The following is a 15,339-nucleotide window of genomic DNA, read 5'->3' as shown; positions in this document are numbered from 1 at the left end:
AAAATCCTTGAACTGTTTTACCTTTTATGACGTTAGTGGGTTTTGAGAGAATTTTCCACGACAGTAGAGGCCAGTTGTGAAGGAAACTAATACATATTGTTAAAACAATTTCATATTCAAAAGAAGAAGAGGGAAAATGTATTCACAGTATGAGACCAAAACTGGATTGTTATATATGTGAAATGCTGCTTGAAGGAGAAAACTAACAGTGCATATGTCCCTCTGCGTACGCAGCCTCCAGTATGAAATTAGACGATGGCAGCATCATGCTGCGGGTGATGCTTTTCCTTCATCAGGGACTGGAAGGCTGGTTGGGACTGTGCGGAAGACGGTTTCAGCTAAATAAGGAGGGGGAAAGAAGTCTCCAACAAGACTTGAGAATGGGGGTCAGAGTTCACCATTCAGCAGCCGGAGCTACAACGGAACGGCTGGAGTCAAAGTGTAGTGGATCACGTGTTATTAAGACCTAGTCAAAGTCCATCCCCGAATCCCACTGAGGTTCTGTTTGGTGCGAGTGAGATTCAGAATGTCAGATTTGAACGCTGAAGTCTTTTGGTTTAGTGAAAAACCAGTCCCAAAAACACAACGTAGAACACGCTGTTCTACAGCAGCAGCCGTACGTCGAATGGTTTTAGAATATTCTTTGGAAACATTTGGACACCATGTATCATTTTTTTCTTCCTGCAATAAAAAAAAAAGAAGAAGAAAGAAATCATCTCTAGTTTGTGTTGGTCCCAAAAGAAATAAACTGAAGTTTGTTTTTATACTGTGCGACAACCTTGTGTACATTGAGTTTAAATGATTTCTTATTTACTTTTAACAATTATTTTGGGGTATAAGAGTAAAAAGAATAAATAAATAAAGGGGTGGGGGATTTTTAGGTCGACACAAATGCATGCCACACTTTTCAGATTTCTATTCATGCCACTGTTTTCTTTTTTTTAAAACAAACAAACAAACAAACAAACAAAACACTTAATTGTTAAACCACAATGAAACATAAACCGACATGTACCCAGGGTGCACTCCTTTATTCTCTAATTACGACAAGCTTACAAGTGTGAACAGTTCACTCATGTTTAAAACAATTATTAACGGTAAACAAAACAAATGTAGCCTAATAATGTACCTTTGTATTTTCATTCAATAGAGGTGGGGAGGAGAGGGTGCAGGGAGGGAATAAAGACCCAACAGAACTGCTCCAAATTTTTTGATTTGTATCCAAACACATTCATTTTTGCAAGACTGGGTAATAAAAGTGTAAGTGCAGTGATGAGGAGATGATGGTGGGAACTCGGTGTTTTGTGTACATGAATGGGAAAAGTTATAATTGGCGATGATATGCTTCGTTAGGCACATTGAAGGTGATGCTCGCTCACTCATTCATATGGAAACAGAACAGAAAACGGAGTAGGACTGATTTTTGCTCCAGGAGCATTTATTTTTTTACTTTCTCTTAATTCTCTAAGACAGACAACAAGTGTAACATGGAATACCTGCAAAGCGGCTCAAAATGTTTTCCCGATCGGTCCACGGCGGGGAAATGTTTCACAAGGACGGTGTGTGTGTGTGTGTGTGTGTGTGTATAATCAGACTGTCCGGGACATCGGGGGGGTAAGGGGGGGAACAAAGGGTGAGAAAGATACAAGTTTTCAACTACTGGGTGCTTTCAGGGGGCAGTTTGTTATTTTCCAAAAAAAAAAAAAAAAAAAACAGAAAAAAAAGGAGACGCCAAAGAACTCACGGCGTGATAAATTATATTTCTGTCACATTCGGTTACATCGAGACGTTTTCCTGGGTAATAATCAGCCTCTACTCATCTAAAATCTCCACTCCGTCCTCGCTGTTTAAGCGCAGCTCTGAGCCTTCGCCGTCTTACATGGACTCGAACTCGTCGATGCGCTGCTTCGTGTTGCCCTGGCGAATCTGACGCAGGGTCTTGTATTTGTCACGGCCTGCCCTCACGTTCTCAGCGTGGATCAGGTCATTGGGGGTCTTCTTGCTCTCGTCCACGGCTCTGGCCAGCTCGGTGCTCAGGAACTGAAAGCGAAAAGAGGAGAATAGAATCTTTTTTTCTTTCTTTCTTTCTTCTTTTGCCTCATTCTGCGAGACTATTCAGCAACCTCGCTCCTCTCTCCGCCACACTCCCCCCGCCCCGCCAAACCCCGGCCCCCACAGTTCCATCTGACAAAAAAAGAAGAAGAAGGAGGAAAAAAAAAAAACAAAACAAAACAATACAAAAAAAAAAAAAAAACCTCTCGATTGGCGTCATTTATTCAGGTTATTTTTCGTCCAGCCTGCTCTAAAACACCATATGTTGTTCAGACGGCGGACGAGATCCTCGCATTTGATCGAAAACCATAACAATCATGATGTACCATGAGTGCAACGATGTTTAATTATGTAAAGTGCACTTAGTTCTGGTGAAGCACAATTTGGAGGAGCAATTACTCTGCCATATTTACACAAAGAGTCAAAACCCGGGGTAAAAACAGGAAAGAACGAACCAAACTTTCAGAAAAATTTCAAATTTGCTTTTCCAAGTATAAACCGGTTGACACAGAACAGGAAATAAAGAACTTGCCGAAAGGGCAAGAGTAAAACAACTCTGCAGCCCAGTCACTGGCTCCTCTTGAATGGATTCGTAATCTCTCCTGTTTGTCACAGAGGACAGCTTCTGTTAGTTAAATGAATGTATGCTCAAATAAAGTAAAATTAAAAAAGAAAAATGCTCATCAGGTAACAGGCTTTTCAACAAGCACTGCCTTTATTTGTGAACGTGAATTTTCAAATTTAGACATCGAAAACCCCGCTTTAATGGATTTCATTAGGGTTTTGTATGAATAAACAAAGAAAAATATAAATTTTTTTTGCTAATAAAATGCAATTTTCAAGTCTTCCCACAAACACTCAATTAGATTTCAGGCTGGGGCTTTGACTGGGTCAACACAAGCCGCGTTTGATTGCGCAAATTGGAATTACGAAAAATAAATTTGCCTCATGGAAACACGTCCATTTCAAAAAGAGTCACGTCTTAATAAAATAAATAAAAAGCTTGGGCGCTTGCATGAAGTGATTTATTTTTATTTTTTTCCATTTGTATCAAAATTAGCGATATTTTTCCAAAACTACCGTGGAACCGCATTATTTTTTCAACGTACGAGTCGTGTAATTCAACAACAGGATGTTACTACTGACTAATCCCGTTAACAAGCGTATTCACGTGTGATTTTAATCGTGTGTCTCACCCCGTCAGTGCAGGAAGACCTTCGCGCCTTCTCCACTTTTCAGTTTGTAAGTTTTAGCTGTGGTCAGATGTTCAAAACTTGGGATTATCGTTTATGACCCAAATTAAATTTTCTCCACAACTCCCTCACCTCTGAGGCCTTCACCGGCAGCTTATCTTGACGTAAACCTGCAAAGGGGGCTGAATGCAGACACACTCCACACTTTTAAGATGTTTTTCTTTGCAAAAACAACTGCCACAACTTTGCGTTGTTCTATCATGTAAAAGCCAATAAAAGCAGAGAACCAGAAAAAAAAAAATAATATTCAAACCCCTTGAACTTATTCTGAACCCTCCCGACCCCATTAGGGAAGAAGGGTGTAAGAAAATGGATGGATGGATGGATGGATGAACTTATTCTGATTTTATGTACTATTACAGTCATGAAGTGCACTGTTCTTACATTACTTTTATAAAGGGTTTAAGTCTATGTGTTAACAAGTACTTGTGCAGATTTCTCAGCTTGCCAATAGAGCTAAAGCTTTGTATTTAGAGAGAAGTAGGATTTGTCCCCCTTAATGCAGCCTTGTTTGGCTTGATTATGTTATCTGCTAATAAAAACTGCTCATTCCCCCGTCTGCAACATTTGTCTCCCCTTTCAGCAGGAGCGCTTTCCTAATTCGCAAAACGCAGTTCCCAGAAAGTGCATTTCAAAATTAATTTGTTTAATCTCCTAAAAGCTCCATGCGGCTCGGGAACGTTTAACCTGTAGCTGGACCAGGACTCCTGGAAACAGTGGTGCTTTTCGCATGAACAGTGCCCTGGGCGAGCAGGAGCACCTCTTCCTCGCGCGCTGATGTCAGAGGAGCGAGACGAGGCAAGTCGAAGCAGGAGATTTGACAATCTTTTTTTTTTTTTTAAAGAACACTGACAATTTTCGCTTTTATGTTGCGCAGACACATTAAAATGATACACGGTAATAATGATAATAAACATTTTTCTGCTCCTTTTCACCAACACAAGCATAGGTTTCGTGGAGTCTGAAACGGGTTTTAACCCCGTAGCCGCCACCCGCAGCACGCTACGCGCTACCCGACGGGTCCACGGCGTACGCGGGCGACGTCACGGCACTCGAGGGGCTTTAAAGGAGAGTTCAGGTTTCCAGCTTCAATTAGGCCAGTTTGAGGTTGTTTTTTTTTTTTCAAACTTAAAACTAAAAAAAAAAAAAAAAAAAACCGGCAAAATGTTCACTAACGCTGAATCAGAAGCTATGAATCAGCGCCGCATTAGTCAGTGGTGGTGAACGCACCTCGTAAAAAACACCCAACGGCCGTTGACTTGGCGCGCTAATAAGCAACAGAGACGTTGCTCGGCTCGTAAAAACAAGACGGTACCGTACCTGCGACTCCTCCAACCCACCCAAACGGAGAGGCGCCCAGGGCGGTGAAACGTTTTGTGTTTGTTTGGGGGGTTTTTTGGCGGAAACCTCTGGGGAAGAAACAAAAAATCCCTCTCACCTTCAGGTTCTTCTGCAGCCTCTGGTTCTTCTGCGCCTCCGTCACCCTCTCCTCCTCGCTGCGGTCGCGGACCATGCCGGGGGCGGTCAGCTCGGCGCTCGCCTCGGCGCTGCTCTCGTCCGTCTCGTCGTGCTCGTGCATGTGGGGGTGAACAGAGTTCTGGATTTGGAGACCCATTAGTTTAGTCTTCAGCTCGTCTTTGGTTCGCTCCAAATCAGCTTCTACCATCAAGGCCTGTCAACACACGGTGAGGCGCTGTGGTTGGAGCCCTTCGATGTTTTGCAGATTTGCTCCAAAAATATGGAGTTGCTTGGTTTTAAGAAGGATTGCACCAACACAGGTTTAACTTAGTTTGTTCTGTTCGTTACCTTTTGGATTCCTGCACTGCAAACCCCCCCCCAAAAAAACAAACACACAAAATCAAGTATGTCTGGCCTACTTTCTAGTACATCTGAAATAAGACAAAACTGACTTACAATAAACTTTTAAGAAATATAGCAAAGCTTGTTTTAAGTCAAGAATTCCTTAACATTGATGAAAAATGTCAAATCTGCCAGTGTAATTAACACTTTTTGGTCAATATTAAGGAATTACTCTTTTAAAACAAGCTCATATATCATGCTGAAAAGCTGCTTGCTAGTTTTGTCTTATTTCAAGTGTAGAATCTTGTCAAAAATAAACACTTGGTAAGATTTAGTTTATGTTTTTTTTTTTTTTTTGCAGTGTAGTCATGATAGATTTGTATCTTAGCCGCCTTATTTTCATAATAAGCTGCGACAGTTTTACGCAGCAATAAATCACCAGTTTTTTGCATGCGGGCTTAAAGCAATATTTGTGCTCCGATTTGCTTAGTCGGGCCCTAAAGGAAATCTGCATTCGAAACTGAATCCCTCCCTAGATCAAACACCATCATCCAGGACTGCCGCTGACAGGACACACTGAAAACATACCTGCTTTCTGCCTCACAGCCACCTTTCACCCGACACGGACCCGCCGCCACACATCCCTCTTTCATCCTCTATCCCCTCTCTAATTTTCTCTCACCCTTTTCTGCCATTGCTGCGCCTCCTCGTCCTTTTTCTTCTTGGCTTCTTCCAGCTGGGAGATCTTAGTGGTAAGCTCAGCCAGCTCAGTGGCCTGCACAAACCATGCACACAAATGGAAAAAGAGTTAAGAGTGCTTCTGATCTAAGGTCATTGTGCTCCGCTCGCGCGTGCAAAGTGTGAGGGAGAGCGCGAACGAGCGCGTGCAACATATTTACCAGCTTGAAATCATTTAATTTAAAAAAAAAATTATTTTGTATAACCGTAAAGCTTTCAGTTCTGACTTTGGGGCCCAGATCTATAAATCTTGAAAGGTTTGGATGAATTTCAGGTTTATCAGCTGCCCCCCTCTGGCCCCCTCAGGGCTTTTATTCTGTTCAACCAAAGATGAAGGACAACAGAATGTGCATTGTGCGTGAATACCAGGCCTTCCTGGCTCTTGATCTGGGTCTCGGAATGGTGTAGCAGGGCCGCTTTCGCCTCCACTGCAGCTCTGCGGTCGTAGTCCAGACGCTCTGCCTCCTCCTGAGCGATTGTTCTCTCCTTTTCCAACTCCAGGGCTCTGCGGGTCTGCTCTTCCAACTCTAAAGCAACATCCCCACATGTGCAGGTCACACACACACACACATACCCGCGCGCGCGCACGCAAGCACGCATACACATAGAGAGGCTTATACATGGTTTATTCTACAGGAATCCTAAAAAATAAAAAGAAACATAATAGAAATCAAGCCTGTGTTAAACTTGTGAATCTGGATTCCTTTTCTCTCTTTTTTTTTAATGCTCTTTAGCAGAAAACAACCCTATGGAACTGAGGGTATCAACGGTTTGTAGTGGGAAAGTCGTCAGACCGTCTTGAGCTCTCTTTGTCTGCTCTTCAATCTGTCTCAATCGTTCCATCAGCTCCATGGTCTCCCGGGCAATCTTCTCCGTTTCCTTCTCGGCGTTTTCTCGCTTTTTTTTCTCGCTCTCGAGCAGAGCCCTGACAAGGAGAATTGTGCATAAATACACATTAGAAAAACTTCATCTCCTGACAGTTTTCTTTTTGCCTTTTTTTTTTTTTGCGCTTTTTTTAAAGTAGAGAGAACAAAAAGTAAACTGTAAAAAAAAATAAAAATAATAATAATAATAAAATAAATCAAATGACACAGAGTTGTGTTATTTAAGCTTCCTTTACCGCTCCATTTGCCTCTTGTTCTTCTCCTCCCTGGCCTGGGCCTTCATCTGCTGCACCTCGATGGTGTCAGGTTTGCGTCTGCGCATGTACAGGTCATGATTTCCCATGCACAATGCCAGGATGCGTTTGTTGATGCGGAGACGAGGTACATAGAAAACAAAGTCCTGCATCAAAGGAATCAGCAAATGCTTTTAGCCGTAATGACATACCGATATTTTTATTTTTTTTTCTATCCCCCAATAAAGCGATGGGTCCGGATCTAAAACGATTTTTTTTTTTTTTTTGAAGAATTCCCCCACACACACACTTCCCTCCCAATCTCTTGGATGATTCCCGAAATCTGGGCATGGAGTCAAAAGATGGGGCTGCCGAGGCAGAGCTCATGTCTGTAGATGAGATCAAGTAGCAGCTGCTGTTGAAATTCTACTGTCTGTAATTTGTGCTTTTTGCAAATTGATATTTTCACCAGAATCAAATGGGTTCTGTCACACCTCCTGTTTACAGACACAGTTAAAGAGAGACGAATCTCCATTCCTCAGAAGGCAAAAAAAGAAAAAGGAACAAAAATAAAACTTTCCATTTAGTTATGCAAGTTCTATCTAGTTAGTGGAGAAAGAGCGTAATTTTTTTTTTTTGTTTGTTTTTGAAGACGTTACATGAAGACGTTTCAAAACATCAGAAATACAAATATTGTGCTTAAGGGGGAATTTCAAGTCATGGTGAATTCTTATTCCGCTGCTCAGTCCATGTCCAACCTCACCTCTTCTCCAACTTTCTCTCTCTAAACTGCCCATCCTTAGCTGTTCCTCTGATCTGCTCATTTCTAATCCTCTTCATCCTGGTCAGTCCCGATGAAAATCTCTCCTTCCTCAACTCTGACACCTCCAGCCCAGTCTCCTGTCTTGGTCTCACTGCACTCTTATAGACTTTGCGTTTTAATCTTTTCGATATCCTTATGTCACCTATCTCTCCGGGCTCTTATATCACAGTCTTTCGTTTTATTTGTTATTTTTTATTAAAATTTTTTAAAATCACACATCTGAAAAGTTTTGCATTATTTTAAGTGGGGTTTGTGTGCTTATTTATTTATTAATTTTTTAAAGAGGGGGTACGACACGCTTTTCCCCAAAGATACTACTGAAATCAAACGTATGCACTGTTTTTTTTTTTATTTGTTTTGTTTTTGTTTTAACTTACCGGGGCTTTCTTGTCAATTGGCTTGATGACAAATTTCTTGTCGTTGAATGAGATGTTTCTTATCTCACTCCAGGGGAAGCCGATCTTTGGGGTCATCCTGCGGAAACATTAGCAGGCAGGGGTTTTTTTTTTTTGTTTTTTTTGGCGAGTCGTTCAACGGGAACGAGAGTTTCACAGCAGATGAGATGTTTTGGTCAAACCGATGCGTCTCTGCGTTTTGACAAACTGAGGTAAACCTGCGGCGGTTTTCGGAGCCAGCTGCAACCTACTTGTCTTTCTTGTCATAAATGTTCAGCCCCAGCGCATCCACTCCCAGCCACAGCTCGGACCCTTTCTTGTTCTTGATGTTGAAGTAGTTGACCCCGTACATCTCCAGGTCCTGCGCTATCTTCAGATACTCCAGCATTGCGTCCTCCCTGGGGTGATTTGCGGTTTAATGACATGCTGAAACACAGGTTTGCTAAAAGCCCATTAACTCTCCTCGCACTGCGATCTCCCTACCTCAGCATTCCCTTGTGCTCTTGATGCCACACCTGGATTCTTTCCTCCCACTGATTCTTATTCAGCTTGTGCTGCTCCAAAACCCTGGTTTTATCCAGAAAGAGGACACACCGATTAGAATTCAGGGGACTGGGACTGGAATTAAGGTGAACTTTTTGGTTTATACTTATATGAACGGGATGCTCTACCTCTGTGGCAGCAACTTCTCTTTGGTGAGGTATCCCGGTACGTGATAATCTTTGCTGTAGTCTCCGTGTTTGACTTGCACTGCATACGATGCCAGGAGCACTGCAGTCTCGGGCGGACAGTATATGTCGTCGTTCAGGATGCCCTCCTTCACCTGAAAGCGGGAGGAGAGACAAAGGCTCCTGGTACAAAGGTACAATGCACTCACTTGTTGCCTCCCCGAGAAAACAACGCGCGTGTTCGCGTAGACTCGGTGCCTTACAAAAGTATTTTAATTATTCCTGTTTTGTCTCACTGCGACTGCAAACTTTGCTGTGTTTTCTTTTGGGATTTCACTTGGAAATCAACACAGAGTGCCACGTTATTGTGAACAATGATCTCGAATGGTTTTACAAAAAAAAAAAAAAATAGTCTGAAAAGTGATGTGTACTCCCCCCCCCAATTTTGTTTTACTCTGACGTCCCTATACAAAAGTTGTAATGAGAGCAAAATGTGGCTTTTTGACCTACATGCAAAACTTAAGATTGTTTTGCAGAAAAGTAAAAACGGAAATCGTCTGAACGCAGCATCCCCGTGACAAAACAAGGTGGTGGCAGCATCATGCTGTGGTTCAGATTTTCTGTAGCGTCAGGGAATATACAAGGAACTAAATAGAGACATTTAGTGAACCTCCGTCCAAAGGCTGTCTTGTAGCATCACACTGCGGGCACCGTGGTTCTGACAAACGTACTGATGGGAGGTTGACGCCACGGTGTTTAGATTTTTATTGGTCGACGTTTTGAAAACAGTATCGAATTTTCCTTATGTAAAAGAATCCCATAAAGAAACGGATGTTAAGATGCGCTGACGTTTCTGTAGTCGCAGTGAGACAAAATGTGAAAAAGTGTGAGGTGTATGATTACTTTAGCAAGAAACTGCATATCTTCCACATGAAACTGTGCTTTGTTTTTGTTTGGTCTTATACTGAACACCCATGTGGGTTTAGAATTTGTGTGTGAGTCATCATGAAAGCCTCGCCGGTCATTAAGAGAGGTCCTACATCTTGTTTGGATTAGTTTTCTTTCTTTATTTCCTTCGTGGGCTACTATACATGAATATTTAGAACGACTGCTGCTTCTGTTTCGACAAGCGAGATGCTCGACAGCTTGAGGACGTAATTCCTTTCTGTCGGGAGAAAACAAAGATACGGCGTGGTCCGACCTGCAGGAAGAAGAGGCGCTGCGTTGCCTCCTGGATCAGCTCCTCGGCTACCTCCTCTGGGTAAAACCTGGCCCTGAACTTAATCAGCAGGGGGTTGTTCTTCTTCGCATCTTGAGCCGTCACCTGGGATTGATGCCCCAAAGTGGTGGAGTTTAAGAATAAGTAGATACTAATTAGCCTCATTAGGGTAAAACAACAACAAAAAAAAACACACAGACGTCTACACAAGGAGGGCGATACAAAGCCTTTCAGACTTTCAACTCACTCTTTTGTTCATCTTGAGCCAGGTGGAGAAGCCTTTGCTGTCCTGATACTGAAGGCCGAAGAACCATGTTTCCCTTAGTCCGATCGTCTTCACCACCTAAGCACATCCGTGGATGGGATCAGAGTCATTCTTTGTTTTGTTTTCTTTTTTCTAGCAGACTTCCTATCTGGTTGCAACACACCAGTTGTACCTGGTCAAAAAGCTGTTTGCCAGTCGTGCTTGGCAGGATGGCAAACTCCAACTCCGCATCCATTGTTGTAACTCGGACATTAATCTGCCAGAGAAAACAGAGGAAAAGCTCCCAAATGTTCATAAGCGTGAGTCACTGGGAAAAGTGTTGGATTGCATGGAAATGCACAACTGGGAGTACAGGGAGCACTAATTCTGGGAGAAAATGGCTTTGTTCTATGCAACAAAGTTATAAGAGCTGGCTTGTTTACAGGAAAATAAGCAAAAAGAGAGTTCCTCTAACATTCCTCTGTTCAGTCAGGAGCATCCAATCACAAAAGGTCGGTGGGGACTACAATCAAAAAAGATTGAGCCAGTAGTGCATTATAGTCTTAATTGAGAATATGGAGCTCCTTTTAAGGCAAAACTATGGCTGACTGGTCAAAACAGTGAGACTACGAGCAGTTGTACAACTCTTTCAGACAAACTGTCAGAGTTCCTTAATCTTTTCAATCAGCACCTCTACATGTTTGACACTCATCCAGCATAAGCACACATAATTCTACGTAAGGAAGAACTTAGGTGGTCATCTGAACTAACTAGGAACTTATGAAAATCATAGCTATCTTCCAGCACTAGAAACTACTGGATAAAATGACAACAGCCCTCCGGTAACCATTAGACAATGGTAAAGAAAAGTTTATAGGGAGGAAAATTGGCTGTAATTCTGACTTTATTCACAGAAGGATACAGGCAGCATCACTTTGCTTTCACCTCTGCAATTTCTAAGGTGGTGGTTGAGTTATCGGGGCCAAGAAAGCTAAAGGGTGAAGGTGATTCGCCACTGGCTGCATTGACTGCCACCTCATTCGAATGTCTTTCAGGAACCATTTGATGACATCAACAGTCAATGGAAATATTGAATAACGTCCAGCTTTGATGGGGTAAAGCTTAAAAAAATGCCCAAAGGAGAGCCACGGTGAAGTTTGGACAGGAGTACGATCATCTTTACTCAGTCAAGTTTCAACTGTTCTCAACACATAGGCTGTCTAAAGGTCTTAACGGAGGCCAAGTGATACCTAAAAGTCAGTGTGATTGACACTTTAGTGCGGCAATCAGTGGGCACTAAAGGAAGCTTGCTTACTTGTGCCAAAACCAATCCAACTCTGAGAATTGGTTTTTACCAGCAGAAAAATTAATTGCCACACAGGTAGATCCTCCAGCATGAAGGACGAATAACATTTCCATCTCCTGAACTGAAACACATTGAAAATTTGTAGAACATAATCAAGAGGAAGATGAACCAAACACACTTGAGTAGGTTGGAGGCGTTAATCGTTGATGTTTTGCACCAGGACTTTAAACTGCGCATTCTGACATACATAAATGTATTCCCTTTGGGAATTGAACTTCTGCAGCCTCTAACAGGTTATCTTCCAGCGTTGTCTTGCACTTACCTCCATCCAGCTACCCATCAACACTCTCCAACTTATATGTTCTTGCAAAGAACATGCATCACCACATCATGATGGTGCCACCAATATGTTTTTACATGTAGTTGTCCTTCACTCACAGGATTTTCCATTTAGGTCAAAGGATTCAGTTTGACCAGAGCATCTTATTCCACATGATTGCTGTGCCTTTCATCATATGACAACTGCAAACAGGTCTGGCCACTCTTGAATAATGGTTAGCTTTGTTGATAAAATCAAGACTGGAAAAAAAATCCTCATGACAGTGAAAGGGTTTTAAATAAACATAGCTGAGCTCCTTGGAGATTTGTATCGTGAGTGGCATGACATCAAGACTGGATGACAAGAGACACGAAAGCTCTGATCAGAGTTGATCCCCCAAATATTGATTTCTGAACCAATTTCTTATCTAAAAATGTGGAAATTAAAGGAAAAAGTCGAGAGTAGTTTATGAAATAATAAAAGATGTTCGGTTGACTTAAAAGCATACAAACGGAGGTCATTTTGCGGTTGAGTCTTACGTTTTATCCTGTTGTATTTGCAGGAATTGCCACAGTTAGAAAGCAAAAAAATCAGTCTTGCTACGGTCCTCTCGATAATGGACTAAATCCGACAACACAATAACATTAGGTGGGAAACGTTTGGCTAATATGTCATTTGTTTAGCCAAATACCTTTCCTCCAAAGACACTTCCAGAATTACAATCCATCACAACGTTACAGCTTCGACTGAAAACACATTTCACCAAACTGTCATTCAGAGGTTCAGAGAGGAAAGAAGCATAACCAAAAACATGGATATAAAACAATAATATCTACTTACAGTTGACATTTGTGCTGTTTCTTTTATCGGCAGCTAAAATCTTTCTTCACAGATTGTTGAAGCCTTTTCTCTGCAGAGTCATATGAAAGTGCTTGCAATACCTATAAGGATTACAGTGACTGAGAATAGGCCTTTGTATTGTTCCTAAGTGCTGCTTGTTTAGTTAATCCAACTGCAACTCTGGCCCAGACATTTTAAAGAGGCAGGCTTTGCCTTCTCTAAACACCTTTCTCCTAAATTATCATAGGATGTGATTTTGTGTTGCTCATGTGACAGTTTTTGTTCAGCGTAGAAAGAAAATGGAAAATAACCAAAATGGATTTTCTGAGGAAAGGGCTGCACACAATAACTAATGTAAACGTGGCAGGAGGCAAAAGAAAATCATCTTTTTTTTTTCTTCCTAAAAGATCTTTATTCAGGGTTCCCAGTCTGAAAAAATCACACCTCATAACATGTTCGTTGAACAAGACGGGGAAAAAACCCTAAAACTTTCTAGTTTCCGTTCAAGGGAAACAGCTTTCCGGCTTACAGACGTTTATTGTTTGTGGAGCATGTGGTGGTAGTATCATGGTGTTCATCTTTTATGGCTTCTGGGTTGTAATTTAGTCCGTCTTCTTCTTCTTGTTATTATTATTCTAATTTTTGAATTTATCATCCGATATTTTCCTTTTTCCATGGAAAATTTCAGATAGGATTATTTTAATGTGGTTTTCTTCAGAAATGGCCCATCAACAGATTTTCCTGACTGAGCTGTGCATCTCCGGACCTCCTCTGGTTATTAGGGTTGCGATCAAAGCTCTTCTTTCCCAACTGTCCAGCTTAGATGGACAGTTGGTGTGGATTTTTGATATGGGTGATAATAGTCTTAACCCAAGGCACAACTGAGTCTGGGAGCCACAGGAGTAGGGAAAAAATAGAGAAAGGGACAGAAAAGGTCTTTCCTCAGTTAATCACTAGTCAATAGTGTGTGGGTGGCCCCCTGTATTGTGCAGAGAGGAAGCATGGTAAGAAAAACATGTGGGGTGCTGTGGTGGCGCAGGGGCAAAGCACGACCACGTATTGAGGCCTTAGTCCTCGTGGTGTTGGTCGCAGGTTCGATTCCTGGCCTGACGACATTTGCCGCATGTCTTCCCTCTCTCATTACCCTGCTTCCTGTCTAACTTCTTTCAATAAAGGCCACTAGAGCCAACAAAACCTTTAAAAAATGTGGCTGGCTAATGACAAAGTTGGTACTTCCAGATTTCTAGGGTACATTAAAACAATGTTTTTAAAGAATCTGGAATGAATCTCGTCAACTCTGGTTCAAAATCTACTTCTTTTTTTTTACGCATTTATTTTTTTTTAGATTTTTTTATGGCAATATATACAAGTTCAAATTGAGAGGACCATGAACATTGTCATCCATATACTTATTCTGGTCTAACCTAGACTGATTCAAAGAATCTAGTTATACAGATTCTTTGAAACTCAGTTTGGGTTTCTGAAACCTGTCTTTAAAACTGAGAGGAAATTGTGATACACTGTTTTACAGGTTTGGATTAATGCTAAAAATATATTTAAAAAATCACCTATGCATACATTTATGTGTTGATAGGTTTGCATTTGAGCTCCACTCTTTTATGACCTTTTGAACTGAGATGTCGTTTCAGAACCTCTCTGCAACTTCAAACCTGACGGACTCCCGTGTTTTTATTCGCTGTCTATTCACAAATGCTTTCTGACTAGCATTTAAATCTGTCACAGAATGGTTGTTCTTGTCCTGAAACTAAATTACACTTTTGATGATCTTACTTAGAGCTGTTAGGGTGGGGGGGTATGGGACCAGACATTTCAGATTTTTACTTAAGGGGGAAAAAAAACTTGGAAAAAAATGTAGCAGTTTTTTCTTAGGCTTCACTAAAATGTACTCATTTGTGTTGGTCTAGGACATAAAATGTCATTATAAAAATGGAGGGGTTATGAAGACTTTTACAAAATACTGCAAATTAGACTCTGTTTCAACTCAGAACAAGTTTAAATGTGCAAAATAAAACAAAGGCATGTTTTGGATTCAGGACTAGATTTAGGTCAGCAGTCAAATTTAAACAAATTTGTTGCTTGACCATGCCAACTCCTTTTTGAACAAAAGGTCACATTTCCTTAAGTTTTATTCCTTCCACTGAAGCACGTGTTGAAAAGGAGCTCTAGCACTGAGGTTTGTTTGAGGAAATGCACCAGTAGCCATTGTTCACCTGCTATAAAAGTGGGTGTATCGCAGGCCTCCAGCAGGACATTGTTATAGTGAAAAATATGGCTGCAGTACAAAGAAAAAGTATGAGAAGATTATTGTTTTTGTTTGTTTTCTGAAGCAAACATGTGCTTTCATCTAAAACTCACGGCTAGACTGACGGTCTCCAAAGAGTCGGAGTCAATAAGGTTGACTAAAAATGACCACATGCTAAAAGGATTGAAGCTGCAGCACTTTGCTCATTGAGAGATTTAAAAAGGTATGAGCTGACTGAGAGAAAAAAAAAAAAAAAAAAAAAAAACGGGCAAAATTCCATTCAACGTTTCACAGATGATGGA

The 15,339-nt window shown here is 41.4% G+C and overlaps 1 protein-coding gene across 11 annotated transcripts in view; it reads right to left on the bottom strand.

Annotated features, from left to right (window-relative positions):
• Positions 1–998: 998 nt before the first annotated feature.
• Positions 999–15,339, bottom strand: part of LOC122837300 (moesin-like) — a 43,558-nt gene continuing 29,217 nt past the window's right edge. For 6 of the 11 annotated variants that reach the window (XM_044127578.1, XM_044127576.1, XM_044127579.1 and 3 more), the window contains 13 exons: positions 10,503–10,586; positions 10,313–10,408; positions 10,048–10,170; positions 8,850–9,001; positions 8,662–8,745; positions 8,430–8,576; positions 8,161–8,257; positions 6,964–7,127; positions 6,638–6,768; positions 6,210–6,370; positions 5,788–5,880; positions 4,744–4,977; positions 999–2,040 (listed from right to left, as the gene is read on the bottom strand). In XM_044127578.1, the coding sequence (XP_043983513.1) occupies positions 1,876–2,040; positions 4,744–4,977; positions 5,788–5,880; positions 6,210–6,370; positions 6,638–6,768; positions 6,964–7,127; positions 8,161–8,257; positions 8,430–8,576; positions 8,662–8,745; positions 8,850–9,001; positions 10,048–10,170; positions 10,313–10,408; positions 10,503–10,565 (1,710 nt within the window). In that variant the 5' untranslated portion in view covers positions 10,566–10,586 and the 3' untranslated portion in view covers positions 999–1,875. Of the gene's footprint in view, positions 2,041–4,743; positions 4,978–5,787; positions 5,881–6,209; positions 6,371–6,637; positions 6,769–6,963; positions 7,128–8,160; positions 8,261–8,429; positions 8,577–8,661; positions 8,746–8,849; positions 9,002–10,047; positions 10,171–10,312; positions 10,409–10,502; positions 10,626–12,774; positions 12,896–15,339 lie in introns of those variants that run through there. The other 5 variants (XM_044127574.1, XM_044127581.1, XM_044127573.1 and 2 more) reach the window with 5 other exon arrangements.

Source organism: Gambusia affinis, linkage group LG09 (genome assembly GCF_019740435.1).
Source record: "Gambusia affinis linkage group LG09, SWU_Gaff_1.0, whole genome shotgun sequence".
NCBI lineage: Eukaryota > Metazoa > Chordata > Actinopteri > Cyprinodontiformes > Poeciliidae > Gambusia > Gambusia affinis.
Note: the sequence above shows the minus strand (reverse complement) of the source record. Positions and strands in the feature narration are given on the sequence as shown.